Genomic DNA, 27664 nt, shown 5'->3' with positions numbered 1-27664 from the left:
AATTACACAAATTTCAACATATTCATTAATCTCGGCGATTTATTTAAATAAAAAATTTAAACAAGTGGCAACTCTATGCACAAAAATAACAAATTTTGGTAAATATCTTTAGTATAATAGCCGAAATTTAAAAAAATAATTTTTCTTTTCAATTTTATAAAAAAAAAATTAACCAGGTGGCAACCTCATTAAAAAACTTTTTTGCACTTCATTTGGTCACCTTTGCTACTCATATTTAAGCATTTTAACAATAATATTATTTTTTATTGAAATTGTAAATAAGTGGCAACCTTGCCCTTATAAAATAACTATTAAAGCGAAAATATAGTCGGAACTCTTCAAGGTTTATCACAATTACATCTAAGGCTAAATCTATAAATAGTACGCAATAAATATAGCACTATCGCTTCCCTTAGTTCTAAGAATTCTCAATGACAACCCCTTTCAGCATAACCTATCTCAACCACAAAGATATATATGTATGCACGTGTAAAATCTAACCAAAAAATTCACCACAAATTCAAATAACTGTAATTAGCGTAAAATAAATAAAATAAACTTGAAGCGATTTTAAAGCTCGTGCAAAGTAAGACAGCAGAAAGTGTAGAGCAACCAGCTAAAAGGTGGGTTCAAAAAGGAAGAGTTGCGAAGCACACTAAAAGAGAAAAGCCACAACTATAAATGGCAAACCATTACGGAACGCTTATCTAATTGTCAAATCTACTGCGAGCTAAGCGCAAATACCTGTGTAAATATATGCACTTATATGCTTTGGAATGTATTTATTTTGGGCGTTAATGGACACACGAGCAGCTAATTTCGGCTCATCAGCGTGAAAACTAGAACAAACAACAACAGTGTTTACCTTTACAGATTGCATAAAATAGATATATACAAGGTAGCCAGCTGAAAGGGTTCATTCAATAAGCCGTTAGATCCTTAATTAAAGTGATTTTCCACCCTCCACACTTCCACCTCTCATACTCCTTACTTTCCTTAAAATATTTCTAGTTTTGGTGAAAATTGTCACTGCAGCATTGTAGCATACACATTAAGAGCGCGGCTTGGAAAGAGAAAATTCGCTTACAATAATATATATGTATATATATACAAAAAGTAGTTGTTATAAAAGTGGCAATAAAAACCGACATGGCAAACTATTTGTGCGATCTGGTAAGCACTGTAACTTTGCATTAAAGGCAAGTCGTTGAAGCTTTGGTTTTTAGGGTAGTGTAGTAGTGTAGTTAGAGTAAGGCAAAACGATTTGGGTTTTCAAACGGATATGCCTTTCAGGTGCTTACGTGTATACAGTGTGTGAGAAAAATGTTCACTAATATTTTTTAAAGAATATTTGAGACAAAAAGGTAATTTTAGAATTTTTTTTATAAAATATTGCCCAGATCGGTTATTAATTATTTCTTGGATTCTAAAAACAATTAAAACTCGTTTTTTTTCCTAAAATAAAAATAATCAAAAACAAAAAATTAAAATTCGAATTACTTCGAAATTTCGAAACCAACTCTGCTTAACGTTTAAGGTCAGTCATACGATTTTCTAGTAATTTTTCAGGAATTCAATAATTTTCGTAAAAAAGCTTATTCAAAGTCTATCGCACTTTTTCATTCTCTTTCTTCCACTCTCTCTCTCTTTTCTCTTTAAAATCTTGTTTTCTTCATGCACAATCTCCACACTCACTGTACTCCCCATATAATCGTCCGTAAAATATGTGCGTCGAGGTTTTAAAAGTGCCAGCCATTAAGTTAACAATTTTAAATCGCACGAATTTCCAACGCAAGGATAACGCACAGTTTTATTTTCATTGTAAGCGGCGTTTTCAGTTGTTGTTGCGCGTAAAACCCTTTTTCCAATTTTCTTACGTTGATTGGCGCTGCCGATGTACAGCCTGTACATAAGCGCACACTTCCTGCTGCTGCTGCTGCGCTGTGAAAACGGTATATTGCATTTGTTTTGTTGTAATTTTACCTTTGTTTTTATTTAATTTCGCGATAGCTCGTTAAACTGGTTTGTGTTGTTGTCACTTAAAACCACACACTTCTTCCTGTTGTTGCTGTTGCAAAGTGCGGTAGAGTGTCTTTTCTTGCGAAATGTTTCGGGCGGCTTTGTGTATAAACGTTAAAACACTAAATTCGCCGCGTTGCTCATACGCCCGGGCACACGGCGGCTTTTGGTGAATGGCCACACCCAACTAGCAATTGCCGAGAATTGTGCGCGTTGATTTTATGCGAAAATTAACGCCACGAAAGTGAGTTGCGAAAATATTCGCAAATTGTGCCACGCCCCCCACAACTTTTACGGCGCTTTAAAATTGCGCATACTACAAGCGGTGATTTGTTAAAGAGGTCGCACGATCCTAAAATTTTGTAGTATTTGTTCAACTCTAGGTATGTGTCTTTGACGCCTGTCAATGGCGTATAATTTCGTGTGATATTTCAATTCGATTTGTGCTTTTGTTCGATTGTTGGGGCGTGTCAGAGGTCGTTGTACTCTGCTCAATGCATTTAACGCTCATTCGTCACTGTCAAAGCGTCGATTTTATGGCTTTTGTTCACTGCAATCGCATTTCATTAGGTCACTGGTCATTCGATATTGCATAGTTTAATGCATTCTTCGCTGCTTATCGATTGTAAAAGTGCGCTGTGAATGAATGAATGCATGTCATTTTGCGTTTAATAGTCATGATTTTGCACTTTAAAGCCACACGATTGATGCTTCAAAGTTTTTACTACAGTAAAATTAAGCTTTACTGCTTTGGAAAATGGAGAAAATGCTTTTAATTTGGATTGAATAGAACAATAGAAAGTTCAGTTTAAATAAGAGGTTTGGAAGAGTAGAATATTTTATTCTATACAGCATTTAAAATTTGTCTGAGAATAGTTAGGGTGAATACAACAAATATCAGGGCAGCTTTTATTACATTGCATACATTTAGGCGTCAATTACAATAAGTAGCCTAGCCTAGTACTAGAAGTATTTTAAAATCCGACTTTTGACGACGCCAAAATGGAAACATGTGGGCAGTTCGTGATCCGCCAGAGCGCTGGACACACTGTGTTTGAGTGAACTCGCTAAGCGCTGGAGAACAACAACCACCTGCGCAGTAGCGAGGTCCTTTGGGCCCACAGTGGATCGAAAACGGTCTTTGCAGCTACTGTCGCTCAGTAAGGCTCATCTCTCCACGATCATTGGAGTGCTTACTGGTCATTGCCCAATAGGCACACACACGGTTAGGCTAGGGATCTTGTCAGACGCTATTTGCCAAAGCTGTTTGGAGGAAGGCGAAGAGAAATCGTCCAAGCACTTCAATGTCCAGCATTCGCCAGACTTAGGTTAAAGCACTTCGGTAGGCATATCTTCGGCGAACCCAGCGAAGTGACTGGAGTCGACATTAGCCGACTTAAAAACTTTATTATTGAGTCCAAGCGCTGCGTCGCAACATAAGGGTCTTAGTGACCCGTTAGGAATTTTTCCTGGTGTCACAATGGACAGTCGAATCTGTCGTATTGAGATTCTTTGCGGAGATCTACCCCTTAACCTAACCTAACCTAGCCTAGTTTTCTAAAATATCAGTTTCTAACAACCATCTTCCTTATTTCGATAAATTCTTGTATTTTATAACGGATACAAAAATACGTATAAATAAATTGGTATTCAGTAAGGAGGGTGCAAAAAATGTTTTGTTTTAATTTTTCCTCTCACGGAAGACTACAGACTAGGTTAGGTTCTGAGGCTGATGCCCAATAAGATTCTTCTTCTGTGAAATTTTCTTCTAAACTCTCTATTAGAAAATATATGTATACTTTTCTCGTAGGAAATAAGCCACTCTTTTCCACAAAATCATAATTAATTGTAAAACATTCACAAAAAGCAATTAGCCCTGTCTGATCAAATTGAGTATGAACTCTCCCAACCAAAACTCGTGCATCTTTTTAACTTATTTCGCTGGCGTTGCGTTATCTTGATTCACTCTCCTGCTTACGTAGCCAACCAGGCACTCAAAAGACTATTTGCATTTAGCAAAATCATAAGTAAGAGCACATATTTTATACAATTTAGTTGTTGTTGTTGTTGTCGCAAAGTCATAAATATACTGCCAGCAGTTTTTAATGTAATTAACAACGCAGCCACAGCGACAAAAGTATACTGAAAGTATAAAAAAAAACACGGCAATACAAAAGGACACAGCAAGTACTCAAGGACTTCGGTGAAAGATTTGTGCAAACTAGAAGAAAACAAGCCAACTTGACTACTTGCTTGCAGACACAGGCAGGCGTTGCCCTGTGACCGCGCGAGTGGCAACTCATTAGGCTAAGTGCCACCACCAAATCGAGCAAGAGAAAACACAATGCGACTGCAAGGCCACAAAAGGATTGCAAAAAGTTTGTTTCTTTTTGTGTGTTTATGTGCGTGTCTGTGTTATGTAAGTGGCAAAGTGTCACGCAATTGCTGCACAATTGATAAAAGGCAAGTGTTTGCCAGCCAGCAAAATGTTGAAATGCAAAGGTGGAGTGAAAAAAAATTAGGTTATGATTTTTGTAGAGGCAGCAGATAGGTGTATCGAAGAGGTGGCATAAGAGAAGCTGAGAAGATATTGAGAAAGTTTGGACAGTAGACTAAAAACGATCGAGGGGAACTCCAATCGAAGGTAAGATAAAAAGTATCAAAATTGGTAGTATACCTTTAGGAGTAGAAAACAAAGATTTCACTTTTTTGAGAAAAGATTTTATAACACCACCACCATTCATACATTAACAAAAAATTAAACGAAGAATAATTCTTCAAATCTGCATAAACTATATTAAAAGCACTTTTAAAGAATTGTTTCAAATACATCTGGTTCGAAAAGAATAAAATCCATAAAAACCTATGCCTAGAAGAAGATGTTTTATAGCACATAAGACCACCGAAACTAAATTTAAATCTAAATAAAGTCAATAAACTTAATTATTTGCTTCATTCCATACAAAATTCTGTCATGCGCCTGAATGTAGGCAACGCCAAAGCACAAATACCATCAAATTGCATACAAAAATTATAACACACATCGTAAGTTACCAAATGTTGTCATACTCGCACAAAAATATACGACAAAAAATATTACAACAACAAGTTTAGTAAATTACAAATCACTTACACGAAAAAACCGACGCTACCAAGTGAAATGTTGCAGAAATCCTTGCAGCAACTGTAAAAGGAAACAAATAAAACTACAAACTTTGTTGCCAGAATTTTTTGTGCGCGAGAATGTGTGCGCATTAGAAGCTTTTCTTTCTTAAGTGCACACTCATGTGTTGTGTGTTGCACTTAAGAAGGCGCTGAACCGGCAGGACTACGATGATGACGATGGCGACGTAGCCGGCGACTAAGTACAATTTTGATGAAGTGCGCAGAGCAGTGCAGGAAGCAGAGCGCGTACGGCGACTTCATTGATTTGGCACGAATTCAATGAACCGATTATGAAATATACATAAACAAGTGAAGATGCGATGTTGCTTATGATATATGATGGAGAAGAGTGGTAGTAAGACGAACTATGAGACCATCACAAACTGGTCGAAGCCAAAATGTGTTTCTTGATTTAGAATGACTTGACAATTTCTCTTAAATTTAACTTAATGCATTATATTTTATAGATTTGTTTAACTCATCAATATTTTACTTCTTTCTTACTTTTTTCTGTTCACAAATGATCAAAAATCGCTGCACTTATTTTACTGAAATGAAACTTTAAAATGATGACACCTTTAAGACTCAACTTTCTTGAGAGAAGCCCATTCTCTTCTTAAACTTAAAGTTCTTAAAAGCTCACGTCCCTGCCAGATTTACCACGTAAAATTATGCAACTTTTAAGCAGACACGCATTTGCATACTTTTAGGCGCACCAACTTGTACCAGATTATGTGACATAATTATTTATTTATATCTTTATCTGACGACTTCGTCACGCACAGATGTCTAAATTCGTGCTAGTTCCTCATAATCTAAATATTTGTATGTTTATTAAGATAATCTCTGTAGACCCAATGAGAAAGTTGAGTTCTAATTATGGTTGATTGCATTTGGAAGTGTGGGAAATATCTTATAGTTTCTTTCAAATGTGTCTTGAAGCCAAAAATAATCCTTAATTACGCGGTAATGTTACTTCTGTCTTCTTACGCCTAAATGTGGGCAATATTTTATTTGATTTTTGACATTTTAATATATTAAAAGAGATGCGTGTTGTGTAGGAAAACAACGTAGTCAAAGAAAAATATACCAAAATAGTAAAAATTAAAGCCTACAGTTAGGCGAAATAACCAATTTCATTGTATTTGCTAGGTTTAGAGCCCAGAAAACTATTTTCTTAGGATAGATATGACTTTATATGTTTTAAAATTCCTAAAAGCATACGCAGGGGTGATCGTTTCAGTCAGCTCATCACTTAATTACGCTGTAATGTCACTTCTATCGTCTTTCGCCTAAATGTAGGCAACATTTTATTTGCTTTTTTGGCATTTTAATTTAATAAAAAGGTGTACCATTTGTGGTGTATATCTTGAGTGTCGTTTAACTAGATGTCATAGAAAAAAATATACTCAACAAAAGATAATACTAAATTTATATAAATTAAAGCCTATAGTTAGGCGAAAAGCACAATTTCATAGTATTTTCTTGGGTTAGAGCCCAGAAAACGATGTTCCTGGCTCAGCTATGATATTATTTGTTACAAAATTTGTAAAAACATACGGCGAGGTGTTTTTACAAGACAATTTGATACTCTTTTCATATATTTTTTCAATTATTTACTAAAAAAATAGTTTTTCTTTTTTTTGAAAATTTTGATCACATCACTACTTCAAATTCAATTTCAGTTCCAACAAGGTATTTTTCATAAACGTAAATATTTAGTTTAATATACTTTAACACACATAGCAGAAGCATGAGCTCAGGCGCTTTTCGCACCTCCACATATCTCTTGTAATTAAGACGTGCCGGCGCAAGTGTAGCAATGACACCAATGCAAACATGCGAAATTATGCAAATATGTACGGATATTTAAATACACACAGACTACCAAGCTTAAGGATATACGCATAGTAGAGAAGTATTCTCACATTCTGCACTAAAAGCAGCGCCGCGGCACTCGCTGGCTACTGCCACTGCTTTACGCTTAATGAATTCGCATACGTGAAGCAAACAAGCGCGCTGACAGTCTGGCAGGCCGGTTGATGCTTGCCATCTTACCCACATGATTTACATATGTTTGTATTTTTATTTATTTACATAGGAATTGCTTGCACTTGTCGCTTGAAAAATATCTGGTGAAAACCGCTTGCTCTACTTTGTGATGATTTTCGCGGCAGTTTAAGCGGAGAAATATGATTTCGAATTTAAAATGTTTTCTGATTTAAGATGAAGCACAGAATTGGGAATTTTCTCACATAGCTCTGACTGCATTTGATAAAATGAAAGCTTCTTCTAAATCATTTAAAGTAAAACCTTCTTCTTAAAAATTAAGTAAATTATTCCTGAAATACCTAAAAACCTCCCCAAGTCCCAAACATAAAATTTTTTCTACATTATATATTTTTTTAATTGCCTACGCTACCACACAACAACAACAACAACTCCACTACACTACACCTACATTGCACGAAAAATAAAAATATAAAGAAACTTGACCGCATTTCCCACTAAATGGCGGTCATTAAGGCGCCAGCATTGTTGCACTTCACAGCTGCAAGCACCACACTACCCTACCTCTGTATGTACCGTTACTGCAAGCGCAGCCATATTAGCTATCAGCTGCCTGGAGACTTCTTGCGGTTGTTGCGGTTACGCTTGCAATGCTGAGCCATTCGCAGTTCGCTTTCCTTGACCTCAATTGCGATTGCGCAACGAATGTGGCCACTTAACATCGTTATTCTAAGCATTTGTTTTTATATGTTTATGCCAACACAACAACACACACAGAGACTCTCACACACACACACACATGTGTTAGTGTTTTCTGTGCCTTTTCGAGTATAATTAGCACTTTAATGAGACTTTTTAGCTTCTCTAGTATGAAGAAGCAGAAGCAAAAGAAAATGTTACATCAAAAATGTGTAATAAAAAAAAGTAAACGCTCGCAAGTGCTCGTCGGCGAAAACGCAAAAACGCATGTACCGTTATTTATAAAATAGAATGCATGTTGCAATTTGAAAGAGCAAAGCATACTTAAGCAGATTACTTCAAGTGGTTTTTAACCGTTACAAATAGTTACAAATGTATATGTACATGCGTCGAGTGCTCCGCTTTGAGCATTTGAAAAAAAGATATTTAATGTTTGATATAGCTTTTTAAAGTGCCGTTATGTGTATTTATTTCCACTCTTCAACGGTTTTATTTTTTGATTGCTGGCCATTTGTTAGCTCAATAATTTCGAAATATTTTGAAGTGTATTCGAATACTTCAGCTCGTAAAATAACGGAAATTGTTGTACTCTATGCGGGAGAGTAGTTATTATTGTGCGATTTATTCGTGTTTTTCGTTCTTTTTCGGGTTTCATTGGTAGTTGGGAATATTTTCAAATACATGAGAGTGAGGAATATGCATAGAAATCATGCATGAAACGAGTTTTATTACTATATTTTGGTTAGTTTACCTCTCATGTAATGTAATATATCACATTTTTTTAAATTTATAATAAGAAATTAAATTCTTTGCATAAATAATTATCTCTAAGATAGCTAATTGAAAATGTATGAAGAACTAACTAAAAAGTTCGGCCACTTTCAACATAATTGTTAAATTTTTTTTCCAAAAACCTATTAAATATCCGTTTTGACTAACTTTCTGTTTAAAATAAGCCACTTTCTATGATTAAACTAATTTTCTTATTATTTTTTAAAGTCGTAGAAAACTTCAAAAGCGTTTTATTCGTTATTAACACTTTTAGAACAATCCGCCTGAATGTAGGCAACATTTTTGCCGAAAACGTCTGGAAATGCTCATAAAGGCTGAGTAAACATTAAACAAGTAGCAAAAGCTGTTTGTTGTTGTTGTAGTAGCATAAAACATTCTTCACGTTGTCTCAAGAACTTCAATTATCTAAACCCGACGACAGTTTAAGAACATCACTTTGTTCTTTAACTTCCATTCCACTGTTCTAAGACACTTCAAGTTATATGTCAGTCCAATTGTGAAGTACCCCCAAAACAATTATATTACACTATTCTACAAGTGTATGTGTATGCTGACTAGCTATTTGACTTAACATATTCCGTCAAAATATTAAATCTAAAGATGGCGCTGAGCTCGATTTATTGTAAAAAATCCTCAAACATGGTTTACTTATGTTGAACAAGCATATAGTCGAGTTTTTTAAATATATACTGCATAAGATTTTTCTTAACCCGTTCTCAAGTCTACAGTCCTGCTGCTGATAGTCACACAATAAGCTCCTGTCAATGGCTCAACTCAAAAACGCTTTTTTAAACTGTACTTCTTTGGATATCTGGATTAAGAAAAAATGCTTCGGCTTCTTCTTTAAAAATTATAATTTTCGGATCTTATTTTTAACATCTTTGCCATAACTATAATATTTTTTGCGAGTTAGCTCTCTAAATGTCGCACTAAACAGATTTCATACAACATATGATTGATGCAGACCCTTTCTCTTAGGACTGCCAAAAACTATTACAACACACCTTATGCCTATCAAGGAAGGTTCATTACCTATAAAAATTCAAAAAACGTTCCTAAAATTCTATATTACTATATTATTATCTGACATATAAGTGTAACCCGTTCCTTGAGCCAAACCATAATAAATTCCCACAATTCTATCATTCTATTTGCAACGCAGAGTGAATGAAACAATTGATTTCAAAGGAAAAATAATAAAACGCAAAATGGAAAATCCAATGAACGACAAATAACCGCAAGTCATGCGAAAAAAGTGTGTTTGAAGAAAGGGAATGGCAAATGCAATAAGGTTTCCGTGGAAAACAAAAGCAACATTGTAATAAACGCAGCACAGCAGGAAACCGCCACAGCATACATATCGGAGGGTGAGGTTGGGTAACAATGTTTACGCCTGTCACAGTGTCAGTTCGGTCGTTTTGGCGCTCCACAACTGCTGTGCACATACACACACACACCGGTACATAGCTGCAGGTGTTAACAATAAGGTTTCCTCTCCATTTTTTCGCAAATCTCCAACAACCACATATGCATGTGTGTGTACCTGTGTGTGGTTCCAGCTACACTTCATACGCAGAAGTGCCGCAAAATAGAATAAAAATAAAAATCAAGAAAAAAAGTAATAAAAAAGCGTAGAAATAGCAGCAGAAAAACCTGTGAGTATTTGCATACAAAGCTCGTGACGGAAGCTGAAAATCTGCTGGCGCATTTGAAGAAATAATAAAACTCTATTTGCGGTATTGGAACAGGAAATTTACTTTCTCTCTTTTTTTTCACTGTAGGCTTAGACTTCCGCGTGTTGCAGCGCTCTTTTACGCTTCACTTGCTTGTAAGTTAACTGAAAGTGCTTTTGCTTTGTATTACTCTTATTGTTGTATTTCCGCTTATATTGGATTTTTGTTATTAGTGGCGCAAAGGAAATGCCGCAGAGTTCTAATACAAATCGGTTTGGTTGAAAAAAATAAATATTTGCGACGTAAAAAGCTTTAGAAAGCTTTGGACTTGGATTTTAACCGATTTTTATTTTAAAATTTTTCTTTTATAGAAAACGAAAAATATTGGATCATTGTATAAGTTATATGTGTATGAGCACTTACCACGTTGTAGGTTACATTAAAAGAAGGTTATATCACTTGTCTTTACCTGAAAATAGAAGAAACTTGAAAACGTTTTGCTGGGAATTTTTCATTTTATTTTTTCAGAGAATATCTTAAATAAAAAACAGTTACTTATGATCCTCAAACACATTTCGATCTTTTTTGAATAACATTATGAATGCTTTCAAAGCTTAAGCTTTTTACAGCCGTGAAATTTTGCCGTGAAATTATCCAAACAGAAGAGGGTTCATTTTAGAGAGAGGGAGGGAGACATATATTTTTTCGAAATTTCGCATGATAAATGAAGTTAAATATTAGGTTGGCAAAATCTCCCTTCCGTTTTTTTTTGTCTTTATACAATGCTTTATGAAAATGGTTACAGTGATCGTATTTAGTTCAAATATGCGCCGTTTCGTTCGATAATCTGTCAATGCCACTCTCGTAGAAGCCCCTCTTATTTGCGAAAAACTCGGACAGCCACTTCTCACAAAACTCTTTTCAGTTCAACTCTACCCTACCAAGGGCATTAGCCATGGACAGGAACAGGTGGTAATCACTTGGCGCTATGTCCGAGCTATAAGGTGGATGCGATAAAACCTCCCATGCGAGCTCCCGTAGCTTCTGTCGAGTCATCAACGAAGTGTGTGGTCTGGCATTGTGCTGGTGGAACACTGCTTCCTGTTGGCGCTTCCTCTGGACGCTTCTGGTCGATCGTCTGCTTCAAGCGCTCCAGTTGTGCGCAGTAGATGGTAGAATTAAGCGTCTGGCCATATGGGAGCAGCACATAGTGGATAATTCCCTTTCATTCCCACCAAACACACAGCAAAACCTTCCTGGCCGTCAATTCCGTCTTGGCCACTGTTTGGGACAATTCACCGGCCTTAGACCACGACCGTTTTCGCTTGATGTTGTTGAAAAGCTTTGGAGCGTTTGAGCTAATTACCCCCACAATACACTACATTATATTGGAAGAGGAGCGGTAAAAAGCGAAACAAATAAAATGTAGTCTACATTTAGGAGCCTCGTTTTAATGTTGCCTACAAGTAGGATTTTAGTTGATTTGCAAAATCCATTAATGTAAAACCTCTGGAATCTACTCTCTCTTTTACAACCCAAGAAAGCTCTCTGTGTGATAAGGCCTCTCAAAGTATTAAGAAATGTATAAATGTATATGTGAATTAGGGATATGGACTTAATGATTTAGTGATGAGGTTTAATGAGCAAATGTAATATTTAGGTAGCGTTTATTTCAAGGATCTTGCAAAAATATGAGCTCCGATAAGGTAGTATTGGATCTGTTATATTGAGCAACCAATCAAACAGTGATCAACATCAAATTTCAAAACACTTCATTTGATGAATAAATTATTTGAGTGAGCTTTATCTCTATTGGGACTAATTATAGATAGGATAGACTCATCGAAGAGTCATAACTGGACAGTCCTCGAAAGGAGGGCCATTTAAGAATAAATTTATATGCTTCATGAACTTACTAACAAGAGCTCATTCGTCCATGTGAAGACTAAAAGGTATTGTAATATAATATATAGGCTCAAACCACAATAGAAACAGAAGCAAAAGATTCAGAAAGCCAGAATATATGCTTCTCATATTAGGATCGCAAAAAATGCTTCACTAAGAAACCTCTCAAACTAAAACTAGAAATTTATTTTAAACATAAAGTATAACTGTAGAAACCCGTTAACCTAGAAACATAAATTTCACAACTCCTAGAACCAAATCACTTGCCATGCTATATGTTAGCTACGGCGCTACTCTTATATAACATTTCAACGCAACCAGCAAGCATTTGTGCGGAAATAAGAATTGTGATATGTGTTGACAGCGGACGCAGCAGTTGATTGGACAGACGCATTAAATAAAGTGAAAATCTAAAAAATCGCATACTCCACTCCACACAAACAACAACACGTCACTGAGTGCTGAGCTTGGGTACAAGCGTGTATATACAGTTATTTATGTTGCATGCAAGCGCTCACTGCGTCGACTTGAGGTTAAACTGGAGACCGCGTTTGTCACCACAGGCAAGACAGGACAGCAGAGAACCATGCGAGCCAGCTAAACTCAACCGCACGGCAAGCCAACCAAATCCGGTTACTTGTTCACGTGTCACACACACACACACACACACACACACACACACACACACACACACACACACGCAAATAAACATACAAGCGTTGCATGCGCTGCCAATGCTGAGCAGTTTGACGTTGTGGTTGTACAACAACAATCGTGCATGACGAAGTGCATCCGTTCGGGCAGTTTTGGACGCCTCGCTGACCGGAAAGCAGTTGCGTTATGAATGCATAACGGGACAGTGCTTTTATATGGGAAAGTGCTTGCGAGTGTGTGAGTGTGTTTGCTTTTATTGTTGCATTTTTTTGGCACGGCAAAAGATGCCAAAACGTAAATGCACTTAAAAGCATAAAAAAATAAAAAAAATAAAAATATTGAAAATAAAAAATATAAACTCATGTGTATATATATGCAACCATTATTGCCACAACAACAACAACAAAAACACTGTGGTGCATACAACACCACTGACAACAATCCACAATCTTGTTCGGCGAAAAAGTGCTTATTGCTCGTTGGTTTGTTGTTTGGTCGCCTGGTGGTTACCCACATTCACACATAATCGCCACTCTCACACACACACAGCCGACATACACATGTTGAAGAACGCTCGCTATCCTCTCGCTGACCATCCACCGCTGTAGCGCCGTAATAACCATCAGACAAATTGCAATTGGTATCCACTTCACTCCCTGCGACACATTTTATTTCGGTTACCAATTTTCGCTGGTGTTGTTATTTTTTCATTTCTTCGCCTGTGTTTTTGTTATTTTATTAAAAACAACAACAGTTGTAGCTGGCGCATGTGCTTTTTATGGTAGCCACTCTTGTTTGTCTTGTTCTACAGCACTTTGGAGTGGTGCACCGTTGCGTATGAGTAACCAAGTATTACTGGTTGGAGTGGTCTGTTGTAGCAAGCAAGGCAAAACATTAAGGGATATCAGTGAAAAATGGCAGTGGTGGAAATATGATTTATTTTTTTACAATGTACAATGTACTGTTATGGAATAAGGGCACGCTAAAAAAATATATACTCTAAAAAAGAAAATTACAGAATTCAATTCGATCTGGTTTTGTGACTAACATTTAAAAACTTGTTATTTAATATTTATGCTGTCTGAAGCCAAAAAAAATTGTCTATCGGAACAACTTTTTAATGTAAAGTGGAATTAAACCCTAATACTAAAAAATTATCTGTCTCTCGTTCATGATGAGACACAAGATTTATGAAGTTATTCTAATTAATAAATATATATAATAAATTAATAATTCTTAAATTTGATAAATCGACCATGACCATGACCATGATGAGCTAAAGATTCAAAAGCACCAATTAGCTACACTTTGAAACCGAGCATATGAAGCTAGGAAATAGTGTTCCATTACACACTGTTGTTACGTAAAGCAATTTAAATTAATGTATAGTGCTAGCTATAATTATTCTCACAGAATAGAAAAATTATGATATTAGGAAATTTCAAGGGATTCTACCAGGGTATATTGAAAAAAAAAACAAGTAAGGAAGGGCTAAGTTCGGGTGTAACTGAACATTTTAGACTCTCGCAATTTATTTATTTAACTTTATTTATATTATATAATACACAATTTGACCCATATATTCATCATATATATTGTATAAAGTCCATTGAAAGTTGGAAACCATAGTGTTAGGTTAGAAGCACCGAGGTCCTCGTGTTCGATATATGGGGCCTTAAAAACCTATGGTCCGATTTCGGCGATTTTTAGAATGGGGCTGCCACACTATTAACATAGTATTTGTGCAAAGTTCTGCATCGATATCTTCACTAGTGCTTACATTATATATTGTAAAGTAACCGTTTCAGATCGTCTTCAAAGTTCTGGTATATAGGAAGAAGGCGTGATTGTGAAGCGATTTGGCCTATTTTCACAACATATCACAGGGATGTAAGGAAACTATTATAAACCAAGTTTCATTGAAATCGGTCGAGTAGTTCCTGAGATATGGTTTTTGACCCATAAGTGGGCGACGCCACGTCCATTTTCCAGTTTGTAAAAAAATCAGGGTGTAGCTTTTATCTGCCATTTCCTATGTGAAATTTAGTGTTTCTGACGTTTTTGGTTAGTGAACTAACCTACTTAGAGTAATTTTCAGTCTAACCTTTGTATGGGAGGGGGGCGTGGTTATTATCCGATTTCTGTCATTTTTGGACTGTATAAGGAAATGGCTAAAAAAAACGACTGCAGAAAGTTTGATTTATATAGCTCTATTGGTTTGCGAGATATATACAAAAAACCTATTTGGGGGCGGGGCCACGCTCACTTCCCCAAAAAAATTACATCCAGATATGCCTCTTCATAGTGAGATCCTTCATACCAAATTTTATTTCCATAGCTTTATTTATGGCTTAGTTATGGCACTTTATGTATTTTCGGTTTTCGCCATTTTGTGGGCGTGGCAGTGGTCTGATTTTGTTTTTCGAACTTAACCTTCTTATGGTGCCAAGGAACACGTGTTCCAAGTTTCGTCAAGATATCTTAATTTTTACTCAAGTTACAGCTTACACATACGGACAGACGGACAGACGGACGGACAGACAGACATTCGGATTTGAACTCCACTCTTCACCCTGATCACTTTGGTATATATAACCCTATATCTAACTCATTTAGTTTTGGGTGTTACAAACAACCGTTATGTGAACAAAACTATATTACTCCCTAGTATAAACTATCGAAATTGTAAAAAATAAAAAAAATCCATTTTTTTGAAGTGTCGCACTTGTATAGCCCCATAAAATTTTTCCATATCCGGTGATATTACGAGTTTTATGCGCAAAAAACCACCTACAGAATATTATTCAAATATTAACGTCCAAATAGGATATTTTTTTAATTTAAATTGATTTGTGCAATTGCAATAAATTTCCTATAAATATCTTAAATAATTTTACTAAATTCATACAAATCCTTCTTCCACTTCAAATAGTGCTTCCAATTTTGTAACAATAAGTAGGCAGCAGTGTCCATTATTTGCTCACTTTAGGTGCAATATTTTCAAATTAATTAGTGTCAACACATTCACACCGATTGGCATTAATCACGACACAACTATAATTTACAAAGTAAACTACACGAGGTGGTACAAAACAAAAAACAAATAAAAAGCCACACTTCATGTGCCACAGCCGAGTTAACGTCCGGCTACAAGTCAGACTAAGCCAAGTTGAGTATATTGCGCTCACTTAAATGGTACTTTGTCCAGCCAAGAATTAAAGCATACATGTAGGCGCACAAACACAAGCTAGTGTATGAGACAGACACTCACACATACAAACAACGATTAACGGTATTACAAGCAGAATTGCGCCTTACATGGCAATTTGCTCAGTAGTGCCTATGCGCCTATTTGCACAAACACTAAAAGAGCAATAGGAACAACTGCTTACTAGCGCCCAAACTACTACTTTTCCATTCCTACTTGCCTTCAATTGCTTAACATTTGTGTGTATATATATATGTATCTACGTACATTTCATTGTTGATGTTGTAGCGCTCATTCTCAATTTTATTATACTTATCCATTTCGGTATTTCCGCAGGTATCAACGGGCGAAACGCAATACATCAGAACGGTTGACAATTTAATAGCGTCGAGACTGAGCCTGAAACTGCAATTGCATGCAGCACATTTTGCTGCCGCCATTAATACCCAGCACTTGATGAATCACCTGGGCGGCAGTCAGAGCGCCATGGGTGTTTCCTACAATACAGGTGCCGGTGCCGGTGGCGGTGCTGGTGTTGGTGGTGGCAATGGCGGTTTGGTTTTGCGTTGCACAGCACAAATTGGTGATTTGTATCAGGAGTACAAGGAAATCGAATTGGGCACACCGCAAAAGGATCCAGTACCAGCACGAGGTGAGTGTAACTACAAGCCTACATGTAATGCAGACATAAGCATATCTAGTTGTCTTATTACTGTTATATATTTGTATGGGTGTGGTGGTAAATAATATGGCGAGAACTTTTCTGTGGAATCGCTGATTATGTATTTAATTTTATTAAATTTACTTTTGGTGGTTTTGATGGCGTCGAAGTGGCTAGCTACATTTCCTCGGAAGAAACTTTTGTGATTCGAGATATATTTACTGTTATTTCTGTTTTCTGTTATGAAGGCTCTCAGTAATATATATTTTTTTCCAAAGTTCCACGGTGGAACACAGGACTTCAACATTGGTTTCCTTAATTTATCTAATTTAAGATGAGTAAGTGATTAGCCTTCTGCATCTGAGCCTGGATCCTGTGCTGCCGGTCTGTCTCCTGGTTCGAAGGGCGTAGGAATTTCCTCCTCACTGGTGTTTAGGATAACCACTTTTACACGGTCGTCAGAACCTCGTTTGTATAGAACAGGGGGTACTAGCAAAGGGGAGGTCGGTTTTTGGGAGGAATAGGCTGTGAGTTCGCATCGCCAACCCTATTTGCCCATTTTGTGTGTCAACTGATGGCACTCCCCTAAATAATATACTATGTACAAAATCAGATGATACTTCAAGTAACTTAGGGGTACTCACAAGGCAACGTTTACCTCTTTAACCGTAAAATTATTAAAAAATGGCGAGTGCAATAAATTAATAGTACCAAAGTGAACAGAAAATACTTAGTTTACGTTGAGGAGAAACCAAGCTTTGGCTTCATTACTCACATGAGAAACCAGAGGATGATGTATAAACTCTATGTTAGTCTTAACATACCAATAAGACCACTCATGTTTAGGCGTGAACCCCTAGTCTCTTGAAATGTGCCCTTTAAAATACGCCAGGTCCTATTAAAAACATGGTCTTAAGTTCAAAAGGGTCTCTCAAAACGTCCAATCCTCGTCAAAAAGGTGTTCATCTGAGAAAGCCCAAATGATAGTATAGAGACTTTTCATCTAAGATCAATCTAAAAGAAAATATCTTAATTTCACATTCTTGTAAAATTCTTAGTTAGAATTTTTATCCAGAAGCTATAACCTATCCAAGCTTAGCGTCAAGAAGATACAAAATACCGAAGAAGACTTACACGTAAAACCGAGGGTTGAGAAAGTGTTTTAGTATAATGGTGTTCCAGGTGTTTCAGGTGTTTTTTCTTATAACAGAAAAATCACTACTTTAATGGTTTAGAACAGACTTGTAGAATACGAATTTGAGAATTTTTACGGCCAATCATTCAACACAGTCAGTTGGAATATTTCTCTTACTACAATATAATAAATAAAGTAGCTTTGCACACTACCACTGGAGCTTGGATCACAATTATCCCATTCTATCCCATTGTACTCGCTTGGGTACTATGAGTTAATATTTTTCTGTTGAAAGAGCCTGCATGAGTTTAAAACAAGTCGCTTGTTGGTGTGTACTTAAAGTGTCATAACCTTCGCCAAGCCATTTTTAAGCACATATATTTATGTATTTATAAATGGAAGAAGCACCGTAATAAATGTAGAATCGGCAGTAACTGAGAGTAATTTCCATATACATATGACTGTATGAATCTACTTCCAACAGCGCTTTTCTCCACACATTTTCATATTCATATAATGTATGTTGTTTGTGTGTCTATGCACACCTGTCACAAAAAATTCTAATCACAAAATAGTGCAACCAAACCAACCAACAATTCTTTTGTTTTACCACAACATCAAAGCGGTTTTCCTTTTAATCTATGATAAGCGTGTGGAAAATAGATTTGCTGTCCCGCTGCGTCGCTTCAAAGGCATGCTTTTGTTAGAAATCCACGAGAAAGCAAAAATAATATAACAGAAAAATTGCGCGCTTCTTTGTCGTTGGCACAGCGGTGGGTAGTTTTTGTGACATCTGACTTTTGCTTTGATCCCTTTTTCCCAATAGGTTTTGGTTGGCAGAATAGTATAACAAAGCGAGTTTGTTTTTATTTTTAGAGAAAGCATAAATAATTTTTAGAAATTTTAAAACAAAAATTTTTACAACTGTTGATGGCAGAGGGAATGCACAGTAGACACCTTTTTGTTAAATAAAATAAAATTTCCTTAGAAATAGTCGAAAAATTACGTTTAACTAATTTTTGTTCTTTTTTTAATTTATAAATAATTTATTCAATGAAATTGTAACCTAGCCTAACCCTTTCACTTGAAAATTTATAAATAACGTCTTTCCCTAAATACTATCTCACTCGCTAATAGAGAGACATATTGCAATGTACCATTTGTTGAGGCAATCGTTTGTTAAAGCCCCATTTTATTTATAGCTCATTATATTTATTGGCGGTTTCTACTAATTTATAGTCGTACCTTTTACAATTTATCCACAACTTAAGTTGTTGTTGCCGCACCACTTTTAGTCTTCACTTTCTCACTTGTGTTACATTTTCTTTTTGAAATCTCACTTTTTGCTGAAACGAATTAATTTAGCTTAAGCATACTTTTGGGCATTTAAATTACGACTTGCCTCGAGCAGAAAACTAAATACAAAATTGGCATATTTGCTTTTTATTTTTCATAGCCTTTTTTTTTAAGTTAAACCATCTTAATTGCATATATTTTACATTCGGTTTCGAACTATTGCAATATCTGAAATGAGCAATTCTTCTTAGCCACTTTAAGTAAACATTATGTTTAGCTATTTCAAAGCTTTTTATCCGTCCTTGAAGCTTTTCTGAGCTTTTTGACAAACATCGAAACTTTTTCAGAGCTTTTTCTCCGCCCTTTTTCTCCTTTTTTGAAACTTTTTATCCGACCTTGGAACTTTTCTGAAGATTTTTGATAGTCCTCGAAACTTTTACAGAGCTTTTTATCCGCCCTTAAAGTTATTTCGAAGCATTTTTTCCGCCCTCGAAGCTTTTTTGAAGCTTTTTGACAGTCATAGAAACTTTTACAGAGCTTTTTCTCCACCCTCAAAGCTTTTTTCTTTGCCCTCTTTTCATTATTTCTTAATTCTATAAGAAGCAATAAAAAAGAAAAAACACTTTGGAGGCTTCTAACAAGACCTAATACTCCTAATAAGTTTTAAAGAAATTTGAAATTGAATTAGAATTAAAGGCTCTGTATTAATGACTAAAAGTATACTCGTCGAAAAATCTTCCTCTGAGTGAGACCTCCAACACTTTGGACAAAAGTCCCCCTCAAATAAAATATTGAGAGTTCCTCATTTTAAATTTCTACCTTGTTCTTCCAAGGCATAATAACAATTCTTCTAACTTGTCTTTAATTTAATTTCCACTTGAACTTCTTTATGTCTATATCAAATTTCAATTAGGCGAACATGGCGCGCATTGCAGACTCTGCCTGACTTATTGAATTCCCCAACTGCGCATTTCATTTCATTCAAATTTTCGTCTGACCGTCTGAATGTCAGCTTTTCAAGTGCTGCGCCGACGAGTGACCCCATTTTAATTTATTTACTGTTTGCTTTTTGACTCTCACCCACACTCCGCGCTTTCGTTCGTTGGCTTTGTTTCGCCGCATATTTTCTTATTAAATTTGTAGTGACATTTCGTGATGTTATTCCCCTGAGGCCATTTAATTCTGTTCGTGATATAATGAAATTGTTTAAAAATTATTATTTCAACATTTATTCACTGGCCGTCGCTCTCATGCTGTCTGTGGGTTCTTAGTTGATTCAATGCCATGCAATGCAACAAAGCTGTCTTCTTGTACAAATGAAATTTGACCTAAAATACACTTGGAGACTTTTTGATTTGTAATTAAATGTGGCTACAATTGTTTTTGTACTATGTACCGTTATGTCTATATTTTATTTAAATGTCTCAGAGTCAAGCAAAATGGATTTGTTTATGTCAAGTGTTTGTGGCATTTTTGTTAATATTGAATTGCCATGTTAGCTGTCGTGTTAGAAGTCATTTAAGAAATTTCGATAAAATGGTTTTGAGAATAAAGTGTGAGTTTTCTTTATTACTTATGAAATTTTAAACCAGTTATGACTTTAAAAAATTCAGTACCGAAATTTCAGGACTCAACCCTCGGGATACCGTTGTAAACTTAGTTCTCTTCTTATTTTCACTCTTTTACGTTATTTGTTAACTTTTTTGTTATAAACAAATCCCTTCAGTACCGAAACATTTCGGGATCTCGAATTTTTTTTCACTTATCTTAAGGACTGTTAGTCCTTCGGACCAAGGAAACTCCTCATTTGTCGTATAAAATATAGATACAGACTACTACAAGAATCACAGCTACCAAAACCAAACGCCGCTTTTGTGTGAATTATTAGGTTGGTTATCTCTCTCCCTTTTTTCTTTTGAATTTCGCGGCTATGTATAAAGCGCTACAGCAGAGCTCGAGTTCACTAACGCCGAAATTCGCGATTTTTTAAGTTTTCATTCGTAAAGGCAAATCTGCAAGAGAAACGTTCCGTGAGATTAATGGTGTTTTGGGGGATGGTACTATATCACGTCGAACTGCGGTGAAATGGTTTCGACGATTTAGAGCGGGTGAAAATCCATGGTGTCGGACCAGCCGGCGGAAGAGCTGTGTCGACGAATACCGATCAAATCATGGAAAACACCCAGTTAGACCGGCATGTGGCATCTCGTGACATCGCCGAGGAGATGGGAGTTAGTCTCCAAACCATCTGCAGAAGGCTGGATACACAAAACGCTTGATGTTTGGGTGCCACCTGATTTAACGCAAAAAGACCTTCTGGGCCGAATCAACGCCTGCGATATGCTGCGGACGAACTCGACCTATTTTTGAAGCGGATGGTGACTGGCGACGAAAAATGAATCACATACGACAATATCAAGCGAAAATGGTCGTGGTCGAAGGCCGGTGAATCGTCCCAAAAAGTGGTCAAGCTGGAATTGATGGCCAGGAAGGTTTTGCTGTGCCTTTGGTGGTATTAGAAGGGAATCATCTTGATCATGAGCTGCTCCCATATGGCCAGATGCTTAATTCTACCATCTACTGCGAACAACTGGACCGCAATCGACCAGAAGCGTCCAGAAGTGGCCAACAGGAAGGGTATAGTGTTCCACCAGGACATCGCCAGACCACACACTTCGTTGATGACTCGTCAGAAGCTAAGGGAGCTCGGATGGGAGGATTTATCGCATCCACCATATAGCTCGCATATAGCTCGGACATTACCTACCACCTGTTCCTGTCCATGGCGGACACCCTTGGTGGTGTCCGAGTTCTTCGAAAATAAGGAGAGGGCTTCTACGAGAGGGATGTTATGAAGTTGTTTGTCTAGATGGAAACTGATCCGATCACTTTAACACTTTTTATAAAGCATTGAATAAAGAGCTAAAAAGGGAAGGGACATTTTGATATTAGATATTTGCCTACCTAATATTATCCTACAGAATTTACTATTTATTCATTGGCTGTGTCCACACCTTTTGTACTCTAAGTGTAATTTTCCAAGCATAATTTCATTTCAAATATCTATGATTCACTGAAGCTCACAATAAATACCAACACACACGCGCTCACATACCTCAAATCCAGCGGGAAGGTGCCAATCAAAAGCGCCTTTCAATCGATTGCACTAACTACTGCAATGTTAGCATGCAACATGCAACAAATCCATGCCACTAACATCGAACTGCAAACAATAGAACGAGTCACGCATAACCTACAAACAACAACAACAACAACAACAATGAACTGCACTCGCTTTAATTTGATTAGAGTCGCTTGTTGCGATTGCTGTTGCTAAGCGTGTGGCGTGTGGCATGTGGCATGCAACTTGGCATAACTTACAAATTTCCCGTAGCGACACATAAAACGCCCCCAAAAATGCGCTTAAACTCAACAAACTCGGCAAATAATTGGCGAGCGTACACATACCTGCGCTGCGAGCGACGACAAAAGCGGAATTAAACAAAAAAGTGGAATTAAGTGCCGAGTGGGAGCGAGCGCTGGCAAGGTGCAGCGTGTGGAAAATTGGGAAGTTGTGCTCCCGGAGCCACAGGTCGCCGCCGGTGTTACAAAATAGAAACAAGCTAACAAACAAGAGCAAATGCATGAGCAGATGGAAGCCGGTAAAACTTTTCTGTTGAACTTTGGAGTTAAGCTTTTATGAGTGAGTGTGTGTATGAGTATGTGTGGCAGAGAGTTTTAGAATGTGTTGCCACTCTTTATGATGCATACAAATGTACATAAATCACTTGGGGAGCCAACGATGAAATCTAATTCCCAGCAAACTGTCACACATACATACATTGAAAATTCCTTAACACACTCACATGCCTCCGTAAGCCCTGAGCGTTTTGCAATTTGTTTGCAGCGAATTCCCCAACAACTTTTACTTCGAACTGCTGCCGATACGCACTGGCATATACAGTTAGTATGCGTGTATAGGAATGTGTTTGTGTATGCCTCCGCTGCACTTTTCAATGTCTGTTTTTTATTCTCATTTTAATTTATATTTATTTTGTATGTTTCTTTCATCACAGTTTTTTTTTGCTTTACGCTTATTCTTTTTCCATCCTTTCCACACTAGTTACAACTGCTTGCCACATTTTTTTTCCACATCGTGTTCGTGGCTTATGTTGCAGCATTGTTGGCTAACATAACTTTTTATGTTCCAAAGCTCAATGCAAGTCCCTTCGGCAACTATGCAACTCTGCAACTAAACACAATGCTCCTGCCAGCTCAATTGTGCCGCCGCTTGTTGCACGTGCATATAAGTACCACATGTGTGTATTGGCTCACAACTGTATGTGGCACACTCGAGGGATCCAATCAAAACTGAAACTATAAAAGCGAAAACAATAATATTGCTAACAAACAAGCATATCACGTCGTGTACATGTATGGGTGTATTGCGACAATGTGGCAGCAAATTTAGTGTATCTATGCAATTTAAACTTTCACTGCAGCGATGGGAATAAATACAGAATAATAACAAATGATTTAGGCAATTAAAGTAAAATAATAATAATGGAGAGTGCAGTTTTTTGCTTTGGCACCCAATTGTATACTTCGAAAATAAGTTTTAAAATATTTCAGAATTTTTTTAAATATTTTATACTTTTAATATTTAAAAGGAAACATTTAACAGACTGTCGAGTCGATTCTGCTTAAACGAAACTAATTCATTAAAATTATTTGCTGATTATTACCAAAAAATGTTATATAACGTCTCCTAAAAGTATACTAAGTTTTATATAAATTAATGAAAATGTTTTATTTAACAAAAATAAATTATTAAAAATTATCACTGAGCCCATAAGGGACCTAATCAAACATTCCTGACTTTCTTTCAGCGAATATTTAACTGCAACAATCAATAATTTAGTCAATTAGCATAAGTCCATCGACTGGTCGACTCAATTTATAGCTCTGTCTGAAAGCATTGCAGTTATCCAAATATTAAGTCTAAAGATATCATGCGATACCGCTGACTTATAAAACACTCTTTAACTATAAAATTTAAAAAAGTTCAGTTCTCCTTTGAAACCCATTATGTATTCAAACTATCAATTTGACACCATAAAAAGTTCTTTATTTTAGGTTTCATTGTGGTAAATTGAGCTCAATTAATGCCTTTATAGGAACAAATGAGCTCACTTTTCGCCCAATATTTTTTAATCAGGTGTGCTTTACTTTTGACATATACTTGCTGTTTTTCTTTACATTATGAAAATTTTCTAACGGTAAATTTAGCTTATTTATTTTTTTAATTGAGAATAAATTACAAATTTCTAATTAAATAGATGGTAGGTTATTGAAGTTAATGAGATCAATCAAATATAATTGATGGTGAACTCTGTAATTAAATAGTATCAAGCCAACATTTTTGATATAAAATTGACTTATCGGATATTCAGAAGACCACTTAATTCAGTCAATTACTAAATTGAAGCAATTAAGTGTTAGTTAAGTTGTTATGTTGTTAGTCTAGTAAATTTAGCGAATTTCTAAGAAGATACATTTCAAAAATCTCTGGAACGTCTGCATGCTCAATTCTCAAAGTTTAAACAGTATGGTAAAAAATTAATGTAGCTTAAGTCAATTAAGGATCATGGAGAAATGCAAGCTAGTTTGACTAATTATGTCGGGGCGCGTTCCTGTGTTATATCGTAAAAATTTGTTTTAAGTATATGCACAGGCTTTTACTACAAACTCATGGCATATTCTGAGGATCACTTAATTTAGTCAATTAGAAAATTGAAGCAATTAAGTGTTATAACGTTTTTAGACAGGAGCTAATTGATCAATTAACCGGCCTCTGATCGATTTAAACGCTTTTCTATTTACCATTCAAAATGAAATCTACATTTATTTTTTTTCGACTTAAAAATGAAATGCAACTCTGACACAATGTACGATATACGTTCTTTCTCTGTGATTGATTGAAATTTTTTATAAAAAAAAAGCTACGGTAGATGTCGCTGCCAAAAATATCAAGCAGCTTATGATGCTTACCAACTTCTTAAGAAAAGCAAATATAAAAATGTATAACAGCTGATCGGTTATCGAATAGCCGGCAGTGTAAAAGACAAAAAAGGGTTTCTCAATAAAAATTTTAATTGATCAATTAATTTGACTTACTCTTTTTTTAATTAATTGCAATGTCAATATTCCTTTCAGTATTATCTTAACGCCCATAGAGACTCCGCAAATTTTTAACTTTCTTCTTTTGAGTTAAAAATAAAAATTGAGCCACCCTATAGTCATAAAACTTAATATTCTCGCACTTTTACTACTTCTGCGTTATTAAAAATTAACAAAATGTGTTACATTGTGTGCGGCTTTTAAAGCCTCCGTTTTTTCTTTCTTGGTTTTTTTTCTCACCGCCAACAACTCAATTTCGCTGCAACATTTTTCAGCCATCATCGCCATTGTTTATCCACCCATTGTATTAACTTGTAATCTCTTGGACATTCTTTAATTTTATCATTGTCTTTTATGCTCTCCACAATATTTTCCTGCTACAACTGCAACCTGTTTCTTTTTCATTCTTTTCATTTACACAGTGACATTGTCGTCCGGCTCTAGTCTGCGCAATTTCTTCGAATACTTCTCGGCGGCCAGCTCCGCCGCCTCCACGAAGACGACGCCGAGCATGGCGCATCCATTGAAATTGACAGTGTTGGCAGCTGCTGTGTGGCGTTCGCAAGCGCTGCTACTCGGCATGGCAGCTGGCCTCGTCGGTGTTTACAACACATTAAGGCTGAAGCAGGCGACCAGCGGCAGCAGATAGTTCAATCGCTGCAAATCGAACGCATTAATGCAGTGAAGACGGCAGCGGTGGACGAGGGGAAGTGAGGGAGAGACGGTAGATGGTTGGTTGGAGCAAGGCGTGCGAAAGTGCTGAGCGAGCGGATATAAGATACGAAAAGCAGCGACGGAGGAGAAGGAATGAAGCATAATTATAGGCGCTGCAACAAAAGCTTTTAATTGCAAAGGCGAAAGCGAAGCTGTGAAAGCGCACGCAGCGGAGAGACGATATTTTAAGTCAGTTTATTTAAGTAATGAAATACACGCGCACACAGACACACACACAGGCATATATACACACACAAGTATACATGATAATTAAGTTAATTAGGCAGAGCTTAAGCATTGAACTGCTGTCGGCGAATAAATGAGCGCAAAGTAAATAACTTTTTGTTGTTGTTTATAAGCGCGGGCATATTAAAGAATGTGAGATTTGCATGTTTGTAATTGAATATTGTTAATTCTGTTCTGTACAATTTACCATGTTAATTATGCATAAGTGAGAAAAAATAACAACACAACAAATAAAACAAAAACATTTAGCAAATAATGCAAAAAAGTTAAATGGAAACTAAAAAAATAAATTAAAAAAGCAAAAAAAAAATATTTTAGGTGTTAATTATTGTGAAATAATTGAGATTAAATAAATATTTGTAAATAGTAAATGCGCACGCAATCTAACGGTTAAGTAAAAGTAAACACAAGCGAAAGTAATTAAAGCAAAGCAAACACCAATACATATGCACCAGGCATACACACACACACACACGAATTCATACACACCCACACGCAAAGCTATGCAAGTCAAGTAGTGGCTAGTCTAAATCTTATATTATATAAATATTTTAGTTAAAGAGCGTCTTGTGGATTCTCGAAAAGTCACATGAAAAAAAAATTTTATTTTTATTCAAAATTTATTAAAGTTGCATAACAAATAATTTAATATTTAATACAAAATAAAATATAATATTTTTTTTTTCAATATAATTAAATATAATATATATTATATATTTTTTTATTGCAAGCTTTTCAAGCCAGCATTCAATTATTTAAGTTTTACTCATATGATACTCATGAAAATAAATTTGGATGAAATTAAGCTTATTTTTGTATTAAATTTAACCAAATAAATACTTATAAATATTTATAGTTTATTTCCAATAATTCATTAAAATATATAATTTAACTTTATTGTAAAAGTGTCTACAAAAAATATTATTTTAATAAATACTCAGATTACTACAATACCGTACAAAATATGTTTTAATAATTACTGAAATTTTAAATCAGTTTAAGAATAATGATAATAGCCTTTTCATACAGGAGCTAATTGATCAAGAAACCGGCCTCTGCTCGATTAAAACGCCTTCTAAGATCGATTTATCATACAAAATAAAAATCTACACTTGCTTTTAATTGAATTTTAATCGATTTGAAAATCCAATGCAACTCTGCGACAAAGACGTACGATGTACGTTCTTTCACTGCTATTGGCTGAATTTTGCGATAAAAAGCTACGGTAGATGTCACTGCTAAAAATAGCAATCAGCTGATGAAACTTACCCACTTCTTATGAAAAGAAAAAACAAAAGTGTATAACA

The 27664-nt window shown here is 35.9% G+C and overlaps 1 protein-coding gene across 1 annotated transcript in view; it reads left to right on the top strand.

Moving 5' to 3' along the window:
• The window catches only part of LOC105209118 (uncharacterized), a 156421-nt gene extending 129793 nt beyond the window's left edge, over positions 1 to 26628 (top strand). The window contains exons 6-7 of the mRNA XM_011179323.3: positions 16462 to 16777; positions 25820 to 26628. Coding sequence (XP_011177625.2) covers positions 16462 to 16777; positions 25820 to 26046 — 543 coding nt within the window. The 3' untranslated portion in view covers positions 26047 to 26628. The remainder of the gene's footprint in view (positions 1 to 16461; positions 16778 to 25819) is intronic.
• Positions 26629 to 27664: the final 1036 nt, after the last annotated feature.

The sequence above is a fragment of the Zeugodacus cucurbitae genome, chromosome 2, assembly GCF_028554725.1.
Source record: "Zeugodacus cucurbitae isolate PBARC_wt_2022May chromosome 2, idZeuCucr1.2, whole genome shotgun sequence".
NCBI classification, from domain to species: Eukaryota; Metazoa; Arthropoda; class Insecta; order Diptera; family Tephritidae; genus Zeugodacus; species Zeugodacus cucurbitae.
This window is presented reverse-complemented; position numbering and strand designations above follow the sequence as displayed.